Below are 22305 nucleotides of genomic sequence, written 5' to 3' on the forward strand. Positions count from 1 at the left end.
AAATGCTCGTACATGTCATAAACGATCTCTTTAATTTCACCGTATTGTTTAATAGCATTCTCCGATAGTATGTAGGCAAAAAGAATGTATGAAGGTTGTTAGAAGACACCAGCAAGATTTGAACCAATAATAATGTGATTTATGTTTTCCAATAGTTAAATTCATTATTCAGAGCTGGACACCCCAATATAGTTTATTGTTTAAAACATGCGTTTGTAGGGAGTAAGTAATAAAAGCGATATGCAGCTTTCACATTTAATTTCAAATAAGAACGTGTCTTCCGTATGTAACGTTTCATTACCTTACCAACACGCATTTAATTCAACCAACAACAACGTAAAGGTGGAAAATAATATAATATAGTATGCAACAAGTTTAACATACCTCCAAATCATGACGTGAAATCCGTTAATGGAGAAAATAAATACTTGATTGATAAATAACCCGAGGAAAAAATGTTGAAAAAAGCTTACAATTACGGTACAGGGTATTACTGAATATTGGGTAAATCTGTCCCCTGATTAAATTATCTTATAACAAGTAAAGTATTTTAGCATGTGTAAATAAGTATGTATTTATTTATTGTAAGAGAAACCGAGGTTGACATTGCCAGGGTGTGAGAGGGAGACAAGCGCCCCACTCCTCAAGAAATGCCACATAAGGCTTGCTTTTCTCTAATCGCCTCTGTCAACTAAAATCCAGCTCCTGGTCTTCGCGATTGGCTTAGTTTCTAAGCCCGGTGGACCATGCTTCCAAAAACAGGAGAAGGGGTGAAAGCTGGGCACTGACGCCTTAAAACCAGTCGCTTCGGGTTGATGCGACTCGTAAACCTTGGATGGTAGATCATCTGGGAGAAGGTAAACTCCGATCCCAAGCCTACGCTGCCTTCCGGATATACCCACTCAGAGGGAAGGCTAAGTGAGTAAACTCCGACAGAAAATCCATAGACGAAGTCCCTAAGACGTTCTGACATTGACTTCAACGTCATTCGGGCAACTCCTGCGACGCCGTTGGTGGCAAGTTGTATCGGCATTCGTCGTTCCAATGGGTCTACTGGCTGCGTGGAGAGGGGAATATGCTTCATGGACAACAGCTTATTTTCCATACTACCCAGGCTTCGTAGCTCCACTGGAGAGGACACTCCTGTGGCATTGTAAGGCATCGGCACAACACGAGAATCAGCAATCTACCGGTTCTAAGCCACAGCTAGATTGGCGTAGAGCTTGGTGTCAGGGATTGTTTCCAACTGTGGGAGAGACCGCCATGTCTCAATGGACAGCTACCGCCCGCCTCAAGCTGGTCCGCCCCCAGACAGTAAGGTGTTGTCCCGCCATGGCCTGTCTGCTTCACTGGATGCATGGAGCTTAGAGAACCATCTCGACAAGCGGGCCACATACTCCGCACCAGGCAAGATTAAAAGAAGAAAGAATAAGACTACAGCTCTTTGTTTCGCAAGCTGGAACGTCTGGACCATCTGATCTGGACTCACCTCTGGTAGACTGCCGCAATTGACAAGCAACTCTCCCGACTGAACCTCGACATTGCCTGCCTTCAGGAGGCCCGACTGGCTAACAGCTGCACCATCAGTGAAGCCAACTACACCTTCTTTTAACAAGGAAAACCCTCGTACGAGCCTAGGCAGCACGGTGCTGGCTTCGCAGTAAATAACAATTTTGTCGCCTTCATATAGCCTCTTCATCGGGCACTGAGAGGATCCTTGCCCTCCGGCTGTCAAGATCCTCAGGTCAATCCAATACCTTTAGCGTGTACGACCCAACATTCTGCTCCACCTCAGAGGAGAAGCACCAGTTATATAGGCTCTGAATCAAGCAATATCCAGTATCCCCATCATGGAGGGCCTCTGCCTATTAGGAGTCTTCAGTGCTATAATGGGAGCTGCCTACTAGGGCGGGTCTACTGTCTCGGCTCTACCGGAAGAAGCAAGGTCAACGAGAACTGTCAGTGATTGCTGAAGTTGTGTTGCTCCCACAGCCTATCTAAGAACAACGCCTTCTTCAAATGCAAGGATATTCACCAGGTATCGAGGGGACACCGACGTTCCCGCCACTGGCACCAGCCAGACCTCGTGCTCACCAAGGCGTGTGGAACTGGCCAGTAATCTCATGACCCGCAGATACCACAACGCCGACTGCGACACGGCCACTCCCTCGTGGCCAGTAAGGTGCGAATAATACCCAAGAAGCTGAACCACGCCAAGAAGGGTCACCCAAGCATCAACACATGCTGTACAAGCAACCCAGGGAAGACACAGCAATCCTTCAGCGAGCGGCAGGAACCTCTTACCAAAGAGACACCTGATGACAAATCGACTCCATGTGGTCCAATCTTCGAGACGCTGTGTACAATTCAGTCATTCCTGCCTACGGGAAGAAGGAGCGCATAAACCCGGCTGGTATGACTGGTAGGAGATGGAGCCCATAACTAAGGCGAAGAAGAAAGCCATCCTGACCTACAAGGCTGCGCCTAACCCTATTACAATACAAGCCTTCGTGACTACTAACAGCAACTCTCAGCAGACCGCCCGCCACTGCGTCAACACCTACTGGCTAAACGTCTTCACCAGTATACATAGGGCCGCCGACACAAGGGATGCAAGAGGCATGGATGAGGGTATCAAGTAGGCGACAGGCCTCCCACACCTCCAAGATCGCCCCCGTCAATAGTCCAAGTCTGGCGAAGTCATCACAGACCAGGGGAAACAGCTCCAGCGCTGGGTTAAGCACCAATCTCGAGCTGTATGCAACCAAACACGCCTTCACCGACACCGCACTGGACGCTATCCCAGACCTACCAGTCATGGAGGAACAAGACACACGTCCCACCCTGGAAGAGCTCAAAAATTCCATCGACTGACTGGCCTATGGGAAGGCCACTGGGAGAGACGGTATCCAGCCTGAAGACCTCAACATCGGGAAACCACCATTGCTTCAGCCCCTGCACGAACTCCTCATCCTCTGCTGATGACAGTGACACTTTCCCCAGGGAATGCGAGACACCAACATCGTCACTTTCTACAAGAACAAAAGAGACCGTAGCGACTGTAACAACTACCTGGGTATGTTTTTCCTCGGCATCGTCGGAAAGGCTTTCGCTCATGTCGCCTTGGCGCGCTTGCAGACCCTAGCCTGTCGCGTTTACCCAGAGTCCCATTGTGATTTCAGAGCTGGCCGGTCAACTGTGGACATGATCTTCTCACTAGGTCAGCTGCAGGCAATGTTTTTTTAGCAACAGATGCCCCTCTACATCGCCTTCATAGACCTGACGAAGACGTTTGACATGGTCAACCGGAGCAGACTCTTCAGGCTCCTGTAGAAGATCGATTGCCCTGCAATCTGCTCGCTGTCGTCACGTCATTCCACGAGAACATAAACAGCACATGTGATTCAACGGCTCAACATCGGAGACCTTCCCAGTCAGCAGCGGAGTGAAACAAAGCTGCATCGATGCGCCTGAAGCTCTTTGCCATTTTTTTTCCATGCTCCTACAGCATGCCTTCAAGGACGGCAGTGATGGAGTGTACATCCACACCAGGCCTGACGGCAAGCTATTCAATATCACCTGATTGCGTGCTACGAATAAAGTCTCAGAGTTTCTCATCCATGAATCGCTCGTTGACGACGACGCAGCCTTGACATCATACACTGAAGATGGACTGCAGCAGCTGGTATGTCGCTTCTCCCTCGCCTGTTTGTATTGTCTGAATAAGACGAAAGTCATAGCACATGACGCAGACTCCCCTCCCACCATTGCCTTCGATGGGTATAACCATGATGTTGTTGATAACTTCACATACCTTGGATCCACCATCTTCAACTCGCTCTCCATTTATGCTGAGGTGAACGGCTGGATTGCCAAGGCAGAAGCAGTTATGGCCAGACTGAACCAGAGGGTCTCGAACAATCTCATCATCACTAAGACCAAACTGCGCGTCTACCAGTCCTCCGTGCTCAGCAGCAAGGCATGGACCATCTACGCGAGCCACAAGAGAAAACTCAACATCTTCCACCTGAGATGCCTGCTACGCATTCTGCGCATCTACTGGCAGGACAAAGTACCCAACACAGAGGTTCTGGAACGCGCAAGCATGAACAGCATGTCCTCTATTCTCAACGAGAGGCGCCTTCGCTGGCTCGGCCATGTCAATAGAATGGACCCAGGCCGAATTCTTAAGGACCTGCTATACGGCGAGCTAGAGGAAGGCACACGACTAACTGCACGCCACGTCTGCGTTAGAAAGAAGTCTTCAAAAAGGACATGAAGACGGTCAACATTAACGTTAACGACTGGGAGAGCTGTGCTGATGACCGCTCCGCCTGCCGTCTTGCTGTCAGATAGGGCGCTCAGAAAGCCGATGAAGCGAGAAACACAAACCTCGTTGCCAAGAGAGCCAGGAGGAAGGCAAAACAATGACAGCCTCAACAAACATCGACGTTCACCTGCAGCAAGTGCAACAAAGACTATCACTCTAGGGTCGGACTCTTCAGCCACTCGCGAAGGTGCAGATAAGACACCCAACCGGAAGCTACACCATCATCTCTCGAAGACGGACGAAAACTGACGACGATTTTAGCATAGGCAAATAAGAACAATGTATTTATCTTTTGCAAGAGAAGCCGGGCAGACAAAAGATTTAATAGATGGAAAATTACACGATCAGCTAAAATGAAAAAGAAAAACAAAACATGTCTAGCAAATTTAAAAATCCAACCTTAATATCGTCAGGCAAAACTGATCAAACAGTTGGCGCGATGCCTATAACTTTATAATGTTTTGCCAACGGATGGTTCTGTGTGTTACCTTTTCCATCACCATTAATAATTGTTCATTTTTCCGAAACATGTTTTGGTAAATTTGTTACTGATTCCTAAGATTGAACTGATCTTAGCAATTCTCACTTTAAACGCTTCTCTAACGATTAAATATACGTTGTTGATGTGTTTGTTAAACATTTACGATATTTTTTAAATGTCAAAACGTATATTTACCTTATCCATTTGCTATACATTATCTGTTCATTTAATGTACCTCATTTAGCTTCTCATTTGCTGTTATAGCCTTATCTAATTTTCATTAGTGGCATCAGCTAACTTCAGGTGTTCTGTTTGAGAACTGACTAGTTTTTCAGCGTTCATTTAACCTTTTCAATTGTATCTCTGTCCCCTTGTCGCTTATCTCTTTTTCCTTTTTCGCCACTCACAATATATAATCTACAATCTTCGAGTATTATTTTGTTGTATGCATCTATTATTGTTTCTCTTCATCTGCATGAGCATTAAATGTTTCATTTGTGACAGTTGCTTGGACATATGTACTCATTGGAATGTATATTGGCTGCTTTTGGTAAAAGATTGTTACTATTGCATAATTCAGTCTTGTTTCTTACTTTGATTGAGTATGTGTGGATTGTCATATTTCTTTTACAAATTAAACGATAACAATTCGCGTCATTCCTGTATGCTTTTATTGTTAAATTTAACTTGGAAACATCATTCGATCAGCAAATTTCCTCCAAAATCTTCCTATTACAATACTTAAACTCATATTTTGTATCGACTAAGTACATTTGTAAAGCATTTTCATAATAAACCCCAATGTTATTTGACTCTATGCGTTGCTTTATGTTCTTTAATGAATCATGTTTGTATCCTCAGATTAATTATCTATATCGTCAGAAGAGTCATTAAAATTAGATTAAATTCTTTTCCACTTTCTGGGCCTTTCTAACCGCTTAAATATTCCAAGGCAGCTCGATAAAGATAGGTCTCAGACGGCACTAATAGCAGTGAGAGAAAAGAGAATGCGTAGCATGGAAGAAGTTACAGAAATTACTCCGAGTAAATGAGAGATACAAGAAAATAACAAAAGGAAAACAGTTGAACCGTCTTGGATTTAAAAATATAAGGGAGAAAAAAACAAAGTAAAAGTTACCATGGTAGCAATTACACCTCTGATGAGTAACTTTGAATGAATTTCAGATTTAAAAGCTGATATAATTACTTCAAATGCCTGTATATATTTTACTTGATTTATAGCATTTATCATTACCCCTATCTGCGTTGAAACTAGCCTGATAACATTTAAACACATACTTAAATGTGATCAAGATCAACGTTTTCGAGGTTGTGTAGGACCAGATATCTATGATAAACATCAACAGATGGACCTTCAAGTATTTTTGAAATAGTATTTGATTTGCTGCTTTGATTCGATGCACTTAAAACTCCAGTCCCTGTCAACTTGGGTATCCCACGTTTGTAACAGTGTCATTTATTTACAAAATATTAATATTAGATTAATTAGTGTTCATTGATGAATTGAGTCAGATATTTGTATTGCTAACTGTAGCATTGCATGCTTTGTCGTCTCCAGTTTGTGCTGTACTTCTTATTACTCCCTCTTTCATTTCCTCTCTCTCTCTCTCATTTCCTTTTGTATTCGTCGCCTATGAAACATGTCATGGCATTATTCATTTGCATCTAATTATTTTATTTCAATGAATTTGCTACTACTCAAATTCTAATCACTTCTAGCTTCATCATAATTATAGGATAGTATATAGATATGGGACCGCTCCGGTAGCCTTAAGGTTAGTGCATCCGCCTTGGATGCGGTACAACGCGGGTTCGATCCCCGGCCGAGTGATACCGAAGACTTACAAAAATGGTACTAACAGCTACCTCGCTTGGTGCTCAGCATTAAGAGGTTAGTGTTAGGACTGGTCGGCCTGGAGTCAGGATAAGTTGATTGGGTGGGACATCATGCTTCATGTCTGTGGCATGATGCCCTTGTGCTAGACATCACTATCTGCTGTCACACTGCAGACATCGTAGCGATATGAATGAAAAATTGTTAAAGCTATGTTAAAAATCAAAATCACACACACACATATTTATTTATGCTAAATAATGTTTTTGAACATTTATCAGATAACATTGAAATCATGTTTGCATCCAACGTGTCGCAAGTAAATTGAAGATAACCAACACAAAACTGTTCAGATTGGCAACGTCACAAAACATGAAAGAGCCACTTAGAGATGAATTGGATAAACAATTTAGAAAACATTGAAAGGAATTTATAATATCAAAGCAGAGAAATGGCAAAAGAGCATGATACAAATTTTAACGCAAATAGCAAGTTCGTGTGAAAAGAACAAAACTGGATATCGCACTTCATATACTTCTTGAAGATGACTCTATTGTTGTCTAAGGCTTTGTATTGATATATGCAAAAATCAGAGATGGTTAAACTATATTGTACCTTAGAAATCATTTTCACTACTCCAGAATAAGAAATTAAATTGCAAACTCAAACAATATTTATGAATTTACTTTCCTCTGATTTCTGTAAACGTTTTACTACCTGTTAACTTGTCAATACTCATTATAACTTGCTTAACTGTAGAGAATATTTTTTTCTAATAAATTACATTAATCAAGACTTTTACAAGAAATGATGTCACTTCTTCATTACTTAGTTTTAAAACATTAATTATTTCAATGTTGTACTTTAAAAGATGGAAGACTTGAAACAAAAAATGCATTACTTCATATTTGACTTGATACTAGTGACAATTGTATTATGTCATAACTAGTTTTAACATAACATTTTTGCACACCTACTTTAAATCAATGTAAATTAATTATGTCAAATGACTACAGGCTATTAACAAGTAATCAGATTATATAATTGTCTGACCTGAATATAGTGTTTCAATAATTAAATTACTGGCAATAATAAACTAACTACGTTTCGCAAATAATTGAAATATTAGCTTGGGACTGGATCTCTAATATATAATAATATATATCAGATGCCTACTACTGGTGGTTTTCTGGGTGATTTTCAAATTGCCAAATGTATATTTGATGTATTATTTTCTATTCGCAGACACTACATATTAACTCTGGCTCTACACATGTAAAACAAATATATTTACATATCACAGTCAAGCAAAGTATTATATAATCTGTTATCTATTATAACAAATTATTATATGATCATTTTTCCCCGTTAACTTTACATGGTCAGAATTGTGCAGTATTACCCGATATTGAACCCGCGCGCGAATACACATATAGCATTCACGTGCATAATGGAACTACTTTCTATTGTAAACACACAATGGATTCAGACGCCAGCACTTTTGATTTGTAAGCAAATCATGTACACTCGCGTAAAAGGCGCTTTACGTTGTGGTTGTTTAAATTTGTTTCTGAATAAACTAAAACAGATGTTTCGTGGACTTCCACTGCTTTTGCACATTCCGTGTTGATACAATATTTCAAATTTAGGCTAGCTACAGTATATAACAGACGCAAGATAATGTCCTTATAAATAACATACAAGTGACAAGTCATATAATGTCTTCTTTAGCTGGTAAGAATGACAAAACAAAATATACTTGCAGTTTTACATCCTGAATTTCCTCAAAATGTACTTTCTTATTTCTGCAAATCCAAATTACATGAGCCATGTCATAGGTTCTCAATCTGGACTACACATTTCTTAAATCGTACTGTAATTTCGATGATAAATGCAATTACATCCTCCTTACTGCACTCAAAATAAAACAAGCATTAAATTCCATAGCTTCTTTTTGATAATTGCAATTCAAAGACTTCATATTTTCCCCACATTATGATTTCAAACATTCAAAGACAGAAACAGAAACACATCTGCAGATGTCGACACGCTTCTCCGTAGCTTCTTCAATCCCATGTATTTCAGGTGGAATTGTCACGTCCAAATCCAGTCCATAATCACGAAATTTCGTAAAATCGAGACAAATATAAAAATCTATTCATTCCAGATCAAATGGAAAAGTTGTTGCAATGCACATTCATTCACAATATTACTCCACATTTCAATTCTAACTAGACACGCTATTTCCTTTCGAATGTTATGTCGAGCGCGCGACTATGTTCAAATTTATCTGGGCGGAGTTATGTGTTCAGTAATAATGTTGATGTTGTGTAATAATAAATATGCGCTTATGTATTTAGTTTGGAATACGGCATACATTAATTTACATTGTTTCTTCTAGTTTATCTTGTTTATATAATTAAGCCTCAAATAGAATAAAAAATGAGCATATAATAAAAAGATTACTGCTTTTGTAAAGGAAAATATGAACTCGTTTTGTCGGATGGATATACTGCACTCCCAAGGTCGTGCAGTATTCCATCCAAAAAACTCGTTCATATTTTCCCATACAAATGCAGTAACCTATAATTGTAGAATACTTTGCTTCACTGTGATTTGAATTTGGGTGTTGTAGGTATGAATGTGATCACACTGTATGTGCAGTAAGGCACTATGCATACATTTCAAGTGTTAATAAATTAATTAATAATGGTAGTATTTATTGTTTTGCGTGCGTGCAGAGAGGTAACATTATTTATAAAATTCCATGGTCCTTAATCTTTTGCTTCTTATCATCATTATTCATGTTCATGTTTTTTTCTCCCTGTAACTTGTTGGTGTTGTTGTGAATAGTGTCAAATAGCATCATGTTGCCGATGATGATAATAATAGTTATCATTATTATTATTATTAGTATTAGTATTAGTATCTGCTACATGAATAAATAAATAATTGGCAGTTCATTCATACTATATACAAACGTTCAATGTATAGAATTAGTGTTTTCTAAGAGAGAGAGAGAGAGAGAGAGAGAGAGCGGCTTTCCATTTTTGCAAGCATCTCTCAAAAATTAAGCTTCATGAATTTTACTTTCTAAAACAAATGGTAATCAAATGGGACAATCACGAAGATGAAATATGGTTTTCCGTGATTGTAACCAAATTTGGTATCGATACCTTAACGGCGTTTATTTGTTTACAGTTTTTACACTGGTTTACGAACCTCCAAATATGCACATACCATATTGGAACATATACTAGAACACGGAACTACAGTGGCGGCCTCTTTCTCAAACATTTAGAGACTATTTCTGCGACTTGTGAGGATGTGGGATTTTATTCTGAGAAGATTTTTTTAGAAGAGCTGCTTCAGTTTATTAAAATAGTTAACAATGTTGTTTTATATATTAGTGTACGCATTTAGCATATGGAGGCGGAGCCTAGCCATTTGATACCATCCTACCCAAAATGGGTTTCTATACAGAAGTGATGTAACAAGTTTCAAAAGCCATACAGACCAAATGTGAAGATTGTTCCCTCATATTGAAGCAAATCACTGTAAGAGAATCCTTAGACTGAAAAGCATGCTTTTCTGTGTAGCGGCCTGAATTTCTAGATCTTCCCTTAACATTTACATTGGATATGATCCTGCTCATGTGATTTTCAGTTTTGTGTGTTCTACCAAATTTGCATGTTACTACCATGAATTAGATCTCACGTAAGAATCTTGTATGCACAAATGTAGTCGATTTTCGTGTGAGAGCTGTGATTGTGAATTGGTATTTAGTATTTGTAAGGTTACTGTAAAAGTACTTAGGGTACTATCTTTTTAATCTGTTTGACAAATCTGATATTTTAAGCAAAGTTTAAACCACCTTTGCAATCTGCACAGCTTGATTGTACGTTCCATGAAAAAGTTTTATCAGTTTACCATTTATGTTTGTAAATGCAAAAAGAAAAAGCAACATAATTTTATAAGAAGTTCTTATCTTTCTTAAGACAGTTTCAAAATATTTTACTTGAAAGAAGGCTATTTCATAAGATGGGTATTTTTGTAAACAAATGTATGTCGTAGTTGAACTTTGTTCCATGTATTATAGCTTTACTATATTAGCTCTAATGTAACAAAAACAAGTATTTTTGGATGGTCGTTTTCTCAGCAATGAGCCAGCTGGCACTAAATATAGTACCTTCTTCAAGCTTATTTTGTACTTTATTATGGCTTTTTGAAGTTTTTACATTTTTAGGCTAGTGCCAGCTTGCGATAATTTTCTGTAAGCTAGCACTATATTTTGTGTGTGCTTTGCGCTCGCTTGTAATAAAGAACCATGCAAGCTTGATAGTTTATTCAGTGCAGATTTGCACATAGTTGTCGCACGCTTGCACCAAGAGATTGGGATTTCGGTTTAGGTAATACAGAATGACAATTAAAAGATAAAACTTTCATACATTATAAATATCCATTCATCAATTCTTAATAAACTGATAACTAATTTGCTTTTGATTATCATTATCCATACTGCTGCTGCTACTGCTATAGATTTAAAATCTTTGTATAGTTTGTAAGGAAGATTTAAGAAAACAATGTATGTTAATAATTAAATAGTATTAATATTATTTTATAGTTTAACGTAGTTTTATATTCACAATAAACTTAAAACATGACCGTCACCCATAGTTAGTATAATATGAATATCAACAATACAAAATGGAATTCGCCAACCCGAAGTGACGTTTTTGACCACAATCTCTCCCATCCACAGTCCATATTTTGTGTACAAAATTGTCAATATTTCCTTCCCCCTTTCAAAACCACACATGCACGCCATTGAAAGAAGACATTGAAATAATATATCAGTAAATAACACTCTATAACTTACAAATAGACAAAAGATAGCTGTCTAAACATATTGTTTAAAATGGCCATTAGCTTAAAGTAGAAATTACAATCATGGATAAATGTGAAGCGCACAGTATAAATATACAAATCAAATTCAATATTACTATTCAGCGGTGAGACTTATAAACAGAGGGGTATCGTACAACATCGTGTCGAATAAACAACACAAAAATTAACAGATTTTGAAAATGACTTTTATAAAGAGGAAATGAAAGAACATGTAATATGATGTAAATTATAAACGTACTCTCCACTAACACACTTCTAACAGACTGCAAATAAACAGGACCTTTGTGGTAAGCAATTACTATTCCCAAGTGGAGAATTTGGGTCATTAAAGCGCACTATGTGGTGTAATGCTTTATTAATGGAAGAAAAATACCAAATACACTCGCCGCTGCGGAAAGTAAATTAAACAGAAACCAATATATTTTGATAGGTAGTGATGCAATCAGGTTAGAACGGTGAGCCTAAAATAATTAATTTATATTTCAAGTTCATCATTTATGTATAAATATTTGAGGCAGTTCTTGAGGGAATAAATTAAGGAAAAGTATGCAAATTTCATCTCTTACGGGAAGAGGACCATAAAGAAGTCATAATATTGAAGAATAGTTTTAAGCCCACCAGAACCTGTTGAAACTTATTCTTCCTATACTCATACCATCAGTTAAGTGCGATCACTTCTACCACAGTCAAGAATGTTAAGTTTGATCAATTGTTCAACAAACAATGACTTGTTGGAGGGCGGGTATACTCAGATATCAACTTTAAATAAATACAAGTAAAATTCATGATTGTGGACATGTATATGATACCGCGAGTCAAAGGTAATGACTCCACTGTTTACCTACAATTTCTTGAAATGTGATAGGGGTTTAAACAATCAATCTACTAGTTCTGCACGTCGCCACATATCACTATATAGACTTCGCATCAGACCAAATTTGGAAATATGATTTTGTGTCTGATTCAAGACTATGATGACCCCTTTTAGGTATCAATATATCATTTATCAGCGCAAATAAAGCAGAGGTGACACAAATCGCAGGGAGCTCTTAAGATTTTACGAAACTTTATCAGATACATTTTCATGCAATCCATAAATGTGATAAATTAAAAGCAGATTAAGACTTTCTGGGTGAGAGTGCCGTTTTAGGTTTTATCTTTGTTATCAAGGTACAAAATTAGCTTTACTTTTCTGATGGCGATGGAGACATTAGCATCTCAGGTATGTACCTTATATTTATTTTTCTGTTTTTCTCTTAGTTCAATAACATCGTTATTTGTTCATGTTTATTTCCGAATTCCATGTTTTTGTGTTCTCGAAAACAAGGGTTTATGTTCTGTATTATATAATCTGTGTATTTTTATATAATTACTTTTGTGGGCATCGATTCGTCATTGTAGGGAACTAGTGATTTTTATTTCATTTGTTGAAATTTATTTTAGCAAACAAAGGTGAATCAGAAATGAAATGAGATTGGAAGCCTGTAAAATGTGAGCTTTGGCAAAACTATTCACTCCAAAAGGTACACTTGTGTAGTTACGTTTGTCTATGCAATAACAGTCTCGTGTAAATCGTGAGAAAGTCCCGAACACGTTCGTGTAGGAATTCACAAATAGGGCTTTTACATCTACCTGCAGATGTGTAAAATATTTATTGGTGTTTAGACGTGATAGTATTCCAAATACTTGTTTGCATATGCCTTAGCAGCACATTGTAGGCATTTAGCTAAATCAATGCAATCAGTCGCCAGACATCTCCGATTTAACTAACGGATTATAAATCACGTTTATTTGACAATATTAATGCTCTCGTTGACTAGCAAAATTGCTATCATATATAATGATTGAACCATTTTGATGATGGTTCTTCGTTCGTTATCAGCGTGTGAATGCCTTGAGTTGCTGTTAATATTGTTTTCCGTACCAAAAGTACCAATAACTTTGGGCGCTCACACTGCCAAAACCAATATACTACCAACACTTTTGACCTGCTATTTCCTACAGTTTAACTAACAGCAAAGCCTTCCTCGTTCAGCTACTGTGGATAGACACTACTCTCTTAGAAACCCATTGTCTTGATTGTCGTGAATGTTTCTCATAAATTTTGAAATTTGTATAAAAGTAAAGTGGTTCGATTCAGGTACTGTTCATACTGTATGACCAATCTAAGCTGCACTATACAGAAATTATGTAAAAACATTATTTACTTCTTCATATAAGTAACAAACCATGTAACAAGTAATTCATGTTTCATTATGAAATTATATATGGAAACAAAGTGTTATTTTCATAAATATATTCAATGCATTGTATTATCGACCCTGTACTTGACAACACAGCTTATACGCGTAAGACTTAGAGGAGCAAGAAAAATATCAATGGTACTGAAATTTGTATGGCTAATCCAATCATTGAATACAGACAGATAGTGTTTATATGTTATACCTTGTTTGAAACATAATTTGTTACGTTCTTAGAAATGCAGTCGAATTATTTGGAATAAATATACAAGAATCATGCGATTGCGTATACAATTTTACAATATATGTACGTAATACTTATGTTATATTAACAATAGTTTGGAACATTAATGTAGCGAATATAGTATTTAAATGCAATAGTGACATAACAATGGAAAATATATATATATATGATACTAAGATACACATGTTTCTTATTGTTCCTTTTCTCCCTTATAAGCATGCATGCTCCGTAAGCCAGGAATTTTTTTCTCGAAAGAATATATGTGACCCAAAGTTTCGAAGTACTAAAACAATTCCCTTAACATTCGACCTACTTGATTAATTAAAATGATACATATATCCTTATTATGACACAAAATCTATGCTGTATAAGTTTAATTAACATATGTAAAATCAAATCGCATTCTCTGTCATGTCTACATTGTTTCGTACCTGTAATATTCTCGCTGCTGCAAGCCGAACAAACTTCGTAAGATCTATTCATCCGTAGACTGCAGAACATGGCATGACACTCAGCCAACCTATTTAATAATTATTAATAATAATGTATCCTTTTACATAAATTAAATTTCAAAATTACATCTGCACATTAAGTAAAATGATTCATTTTTGAATTTATACAAACAAACAAATTTGCGTGTGTTAACATTTGAATACGAATTATGGTGTATACACTGACTAGAGTTTATGAGAAAATACTATGTGTGTGTGTGTGTAATGGAAGCAAATAGTTCAGAAACGATGTTTTAATTTTGTGAAATAAACCTGGCAACGTTATAAGGACACAAAGGTATATATTACAGATTTGATAGAGATAATACGGGAAGAGGGTTGTAAAAGTTAGAACTAACTGGCACCAAAATAAAGTTCAGTAAACTAATTATTGTGATTTTGAAAGCCCTCAGGTTGGTTTGAGTTTGAGACCCTGATTTAAACCATTTCTGTAATATGCGCCATTAGTAGAGGAAGCTCGTCGTCAATGTTATTTAAAGCACGTTGTCAGCAAACATAATTCTCGATATTATTACATACACGCAGTCAAGAATTGTTCCATTTTGTTTTCATTTGTCAGTGTTCCCTTGTACGTTTCAATTAATTTTGTCATTGCTAATGTTTTATCATCATATTGTTTAGAATTAGATACAATGAACAAAGTGTTACTCCCTGTACATTTGATCCCATTATCTATTATTCACCTGATCATAGCTACTGTTAAACCAATTTATTGTTCTAGAAACTGCAAAATAGAATCTATGCTTTTGCAAGCGCAAGTTCTTGTATTTATGATTAACATTTTTAATGTTGTTGCCAATTTTTATTTTTCACCCTGACGAAAGAGGTCTTTCTGTGTGTTTTAGTCCAGTCAATAACATATCCTAATAGTAGGCACATGTTGCTTTTCGTTTTTAAAGTTCAGACACATATTCTTTGTAATGTTTGTTCATTGTTTATCCCTTCAACCATTGCTAAAACTAAGCAAAGTATTGAAAAGCGTGAAACAAGAATATACTGTAAATCTTGTTTCCATATTAATGTAATTATTTTTTTATTTAAAGTAGATTTCCAGATTTAAACAACATATTGGCCTTTTCATCTATGTGAGAAACTTGTATTCAGCAAAAACGTGTACTAGCATAGCTACACCTGTAATTGTTAACTAATGTTTTATTTGTTATTGTCAACTAAAAGTTTTGGTGTTATGTCAGTTATAATAATATCCACTTCTTCCGGTATGTGATTCTAATTTGTAAGAATGTGAAAGTACATTCTGTAAATACACATCTAAATTAATACATTCTAGAATGCGTATGGCCTGCCTAGATATAATCTGAAAAAAGTACAGTAATAGACATCCGATGATTAGATACACGTTCATACAATATTTTTTTTTTTGTTTTTCTATATATCCTTTTACAGTGTTCTAATTCTATCAACCAGTGCAATAGGACTTATTCTTCCGTTTTGAATTAAATGTCTAATGTCTCTATATCATGACGGTCTAAAATACCTTAATACGTTAGCTTTCGTAGCTATTTCAGTTTTGAATTAATCTGTACTTTTCGTAAAGGCTATTGGCATTATCTTCATAATTTTGTGCATATTGTCATCGGTACATTTCCATCATACCGACGTTTGTGTACATTTCTTGATCAAGATGTAGTTTATGCATTTTTATTTCTTCATTTAAATTAATTTTGTTTTTACATTACATTTTACATTAATATCCAACTCTATATTGCCGTTCTGGTCAGTAATTAATCTTTGTGCCAAACTTGTAATTATCATTTTAATTTCTTCATCGTTTCTGTTGGATGGCATGCTTCAAACAGTTTAGTAAATGTTCTGGTTGAGATTGCAAATAATCATAGTTTTCTGGAGATGTTTTAAAACGTTTCCCAAAGCCTCAATGCTTATTCCTTCCTTGATTGGATGCTTTTTGTTGTTTTTTGGATGCCAGCTGCACTATCTTCTCGATATGGTTATGTTTGCTTAATATTGAATAAATTGCTAAACTGTTGTCTGAACAGTTGATTTGCATATACAATCATGTTTGTGTTATAAGTAATTTGCTTTGGTAGTTCGGAGATTTAAATAGCCTCTTCAATACCACTATGTTCCATTGCAATTCGTTTATAGTCAACGGTTTTACCTGTTACAACTCTACGGTCTTAAAGTAATCGCTAGAAGCAAAACCATTATCATTTTTAAAACATAAAGTAAATTGAAAATGTAAGATGAAATAACATTATAGTGAATTAAATCCCCAAAGTAGACACATGCATACATACATACAGCATCCATCCATCCATCTTCCGATCCACCCACGCACGCACGCACGCACGCAAGCACGCACGCACACACACACACACACACATACATACATACATACATACATACATACATACATACAGACGCACTCATCTACATTATGGTTAACTTGGATGCATACCACAGACCACAATTTGTTAAAATCATTTCAAGGGTTTGATCCTTGTGGCATTGCTTGCATTTCCAATTTGTCATTACAGTCATCGTTTCCTGGTCTTGGAAATGATTCTGTTTTGGTGACACTGGCCACTTTTCTATAGTATTATCTTGTTTTGTCACAGTTGACCTCTAGTTACATTGACTTGGTTCAATACTATCATTCTCTTGCAAAACTTATTAAGGTGTTTTAGAACAATCATATTTGTGACAATTCGTCCTCTGAGGATGCTGTATCACATGTGTAGAATTTACGATATAAACAGCATTGTAGATTGTATGTGTTCGTGTTGTAACATGTTTAAACAGGTACTCATATTAAGGTAGCAACAGGTTTAATTCACTCTTTTCTTGTGGCTTCAAATGTGAAGGTTTCTGGACCAGATTGTATAATATTTCAAACATTCGAAGATTGGCTAAATCAAAGTCACTGCAGTACATCGCTTTAATATTCACTGTCTGTGATAATTAAAACTAAATTGATTACATAATTCAAATGGCTGTCGATATCAATATACTCTTCAAATATATATGTGACAATAATTTTCGTTTCTGCTTCACTAGAGTATAGCTGATATAATTTAAGTCACGTTTTTCGTTTCAACTTTCTAGGGACCATAATACCTAGCCTTAAGAGGACTTTGTTGCATGGGCCAGAGAGCCAGCACTCTATCACAAGGCTGAACAATCCTATCTTTGATATTTCTGTAATAACTTAACTTCATCTTTCATTGTGTATACTGAAGATTAGTTCTTGATACTTCACTAGCCTTTGATAACTTGTTCTTATTAATCAGGAAGACTAACCCCTGAATCATCTGTTGAAATAAGTTTCCTTTTAACAACTGCAAGCTAGTGCTTGAAACCTAAAACCTAACGAGTCTTTGACTGATTACCTAACAGCAAAAAACACCTAAGGAACACCCTCGTCCGAATCTGGTCCTGGATCAAAGTAATGTGACCGATTCATTTTCTTCAAAGTCTGCTGAAATCTTTCCAACGGTCTGTGACTTACATGTGATAGGCAGATGATTTAAATTGGTGGATGCCTAAAGTTTGCATAACCTGTTGGAAACGTACAGACCTAATATTTTACACATGGTTAGATTGAACATAACTGGGAGGCCAAAAGGAGCAAAAGGAATTTTATCAGATTTTAGTATAGTTTTTGTTTTAATATTCCTCAATGAAATTGCCTGTAGAAATTTTGTGGATGCGCACATTATGGTCAACAAGAATTTTTCTTTAAAAGGCGGTAATAAACTAATATTTCTTCAAAACATCAACAACTGAACGTTATGGGATGGGGCTTTGTGCTTGTCAGTTCTATTTATTTTAATTCCAATTGTATTTCCCATTCCTCTTTTTGCATTTGTATTTCTCTTTCTTCTTTCTGCATTTGCATGTTCATTCCTATTTCATCTTTCTCTATTTGATTTTGCATTTCCCTGTCGTCCCGTTCCCGTTCTACTTGCTTTGTTTGGATGTATTAATCTTTCTGATATTAGGCTTCCATCATTGCTACATGAAGCTGAAATGTTTGTTTAACTATACCTCGATTTGTTTTTGTTTCAATTTCAATTATTTTAATATATTATGATAGTCAGTTAGACACTTACTAAACAAAAACAAATAATCTTATATAAATATTTGGGTTTCCACCAAAAATATGGTTTCAAAACATTTTTTTAATTTCTTTTTTACCAAAGATGATTGTACATCCGAAGTAGAATATAGGCAGGCAAGCGCCAGAAACCCATGCTTTTTCTAAAGAGCTCAGGTCGCATTAGAACCAAAGTTCTCCATTATTGGTGACATTGTGAAACCTTATTGGTTTCAATAGAGATTTCTCAACTATATTAAATGAAAATAGTAGGAACTAATATATTGTAGAAACAGATAAATTTAAATTTCAAACACAAATTTCATTTCTCTTAATATATTTCAGAAATTATTATCCGGTACAATTCCCCAAAATATGTTAAGACTATGGTCTAAACTTGAGTAACAGATAGATGCAAAACCATTCAGCTTTTCAATACCTTAACAAATAAATTATCTACGTTATCAAATGAAAATTGTAAAGAAACGAACATTAATTAAATCCAAAGTAGCCCTAAAGGTTCTCTCACAATTCCAAACGCTTAGAATGTAGCAAACGAATTCCGGGTCCTGAAAGTGCGGTTGTACCAATATCATCAAATGTGCTAAAGTACCAACAGTCGTGACGTACCATAGCGGCAGGGTCCAGAATATCATTCATTGAATTCACAATAATCCAAACAGGTTGTGTTTGCACAGACCGTCATATGAGCAGTTTATAGCTCCAATAAATAATTGATTCTTCTTAAATTACATCTTAACACAACATTAAATACACCTGCGCACTGATATTAGCACAGCACTGTAAAAGGAAATAAGAATGAATCAACTGTTCCCATCTTTTCCATTATAAACAGCCCCACGATTCTAAGGCACTTTAGCACCCACGTAGCTTATGTCGCAACACCAGCCACCTGACTTAATCATCTAATGGAAAATTTACCCAAACTGTACATAGATTCATTTAATACAACTGAAACCCTGATAAACAACCGACTTATAGCACATTCTTTACAAACTGAATGCAATATCGTGGACCAAAAGTTAAACACCCAATGCAGATAGTCATGATATTTGTAACAGTGTTTCGCGCGCCAGATATATATATATATATATATATATATATATATATATATATATATATATGGATGTTTGGCGCTAGAACTCTATTTAGGCAAAAAACTTTTATTATCCCCGTTAATTGCAATGTTTCTGGCTATATATTTTTATGTCAGCGGCGAAATATATATTTATAATTACAGTATTGAAAATGCCATGAATTTAACTATTCCCAATTGTGTTTGACTATTGAATAATGATAGAACAGAGTTGAACAGTAGGAAAACAATGCCAAATGCGTAAATGATTGGTCGCCACAATTTCGTTCTTGAGGCTGCTCCTGTGGCTTAAGAGGTTAAAGGGTCCGCCTCGGATGCTGGATTTGTGGGCTAGAACCCCGGCCGAGTCATACCAAATGCTTATATAAATGGTACTAACAACTGAATCGCTTGGCGCTCAGAATTAAAAGGTTAGTGTTAGGACTGGTCGGCCTGGTTTCAAGGTAATGTGACTGTTTTGGATATCATGCTACATGTCTAAGGCATGATGCCCCAGTGCTAGACATTGCTACAAACTGCCACACTGCAAACGTCGAATCGATATGGCTGATAAATTGTAAAAGTTACGTTAAAAATCCAAATCTCAAACACAGACTTACATTATTAAAGGATTTGCTTTTTTCTGATTCCTTACTTTTATATTTGTGTATGCAATAATAATAATAATAATAATAATAACAATAATAATAAAAATAACAATAATATAAGTAAATAATAATAATAATAATAATAATAATAATAAGTAATAGTGTTTAATCTCATCCTGCAGCTTTGCCTATAATATCTTCATATCTCTGGTTGAACACTCCAATACATGTAATTTCATCATTTACTCCATTAGTAGACCACACAAAACCTCAGCACGATTTTTAAGGATGGAGTATATCTGCGAGTCAAAGAGACGAAGCAATACAGTTACGGGTAACTTGCCAATTTTTAAAAGACTTTGCTTAAAAGCATGGATAGCCTTCAGCGGTTGGGATAATACAGTTTTCAGGAATGTAGCTTTCTCAAAGTTTACAAGTGGTACTATGACCAAACAAAGGCAAAGACAATCATCGTATAATTATCTAGGATACTTATAGTCTTCAAACATTTCCGGTCTGTAAAACTAAACATTTCCGGAAAATATTCATACCAAGTTATTGCGCTGTGCACCAGCGCTCGGATTCTTTACAAGGCTCCAAACAGTTGTGTATTGGTTGAGTATAATACAGATGAAAAGCTTTTTTTTTTTTTGGTTTTAAGTCGTATTGCTATTGAATGCTTCTTGGAAGAGATTTATACATTTGTTTAAAGAATATATAATGTTCAATGGCTTCAACTGTGCGTTTTAATCTGAACTGCTTTAGATATCTTAAGGTTTTGCTTTTACTACTACTACTACTACCTACTCTACTACTAATACTACTACTAACACTACGACTACTACTACTACAACTACTACTACTACTAATAATAATAATAATAATAATAATAAGAAGAAGAAGAAGAAGAAGAAGAAGAAGAATATAGTTTAGCGCTTAATATTTAGAAGCTCTAAGCGCTTTACAATAATAGTTAACACGTCAATAAAAATGCTTAAACAAGATTCCAAAAATGGAATATCGTGAAATAGCGAACAAAGACTTGCTGAAAATAATTAAGTAACAAATCATTGTTAAGTCTTCAAGCTGTTCTTGGGGTTAAAATATTTGCGTTTACAGAGACATATTGATTGTGTTTAAGTTCAAGAGGCGATTCATTCCATGTAGATGGGCCCTGTCATCCAAAAATGCATACAACACCGATGATGATTTTTTCAAACCTCTGATGTTTAAACATGTTGTGGCTTACGTGAAAGCAGTGCTTTGCTGCAGCGTTTAATTCCAAATACAATTATGAACATGACCTCAATGATCGCATTAACGTCAGCGAAACCAGAATTACCCGAGGTTGTACCGATGTATCCTTGCGTAAGAATCCATAGAGTACGTGGAAGATTATTGCAGTTGGCCTAATGTCTGATTATTGTCGTTTGGGGGTCTCAACGTGAATAACTCTTTCGTGTTCTTACTGTAGTGGAAATATTATGGAAACCGCTTAAATGGCATTTTCCTGGGATTGTTAACAGATGAGGGATCGACTATGGCAATTAGTGACTCTGCAGTTAAAGGTTCCAACAGAAGCTCCACTTGCATCTACGGAAATAATGCCCAAGCAGGTCTATAACATCGCCAATAAAGCTACTAACGACCTTTGGCACACGCCAGTGCTGATTCAATGCTTGTAAATCAAGGGATCGGAAGCGGATTACGATTGTGCTAAATGAATTAGACGAAAATGATAATCAATAGAGTTTCAACATGTCCGATTCACAGCTGCATCCGGTATTGTGTTCGGCATTGATATCCATGTGTTGGAAGAAAGAAACGTCCTTGATTGTACGTATAATACGTACCCGACTTGTGAGCATAAGAAAAAGGCCGAGCATAATTGCAAGTGCAGGACAAATTTCGTTACTTTCTTCCTTGTGAGGCCCTCATGGAATTCACAATAAGTAT

The 22305-nt window shown here is 36.4% G+C and overlaps 1 protein-coding gene across 1 annotated transcript in view; it reads right to left on the reverse strand.

The window, feature by feature from the left end:
* The window catches only part of LOC149798049 (tripartite motif-containing protein 6-like), a 75814-nt gene that overhangs the window by 20238 nt on the left and 33271 nt on the right, over window positions 1-22305 (reverse strand). The window contains exon 9 of the mRNA XM_089963138.1: window positions 14490-14578. Within this exon, the coding sequence (XP_089819264.1) occupies window positions 14490-14578 (89 nt within the window). The remainder of the gene's footprint in view (window positions 1-14489; window positions 14579-22305) is intronic.

The sequence above is a fragment of the Sinohyriopsis cumingii genome, chromosome 6, assembly GCF_028554795.1.
Source record: "Sinohyriopsis cumingii isolate HCF-2022 chromosome 6, ASM2855479v2, whole genome shotgun sequence".
In the NCBI taxonomy this organism is placed as follows: Eukaryota; Metazoa; Mollusca; class Bivalvia; order Unionida; family Unionidae; genus Sinohyriopsis; species Sinohyriopsis cumingii.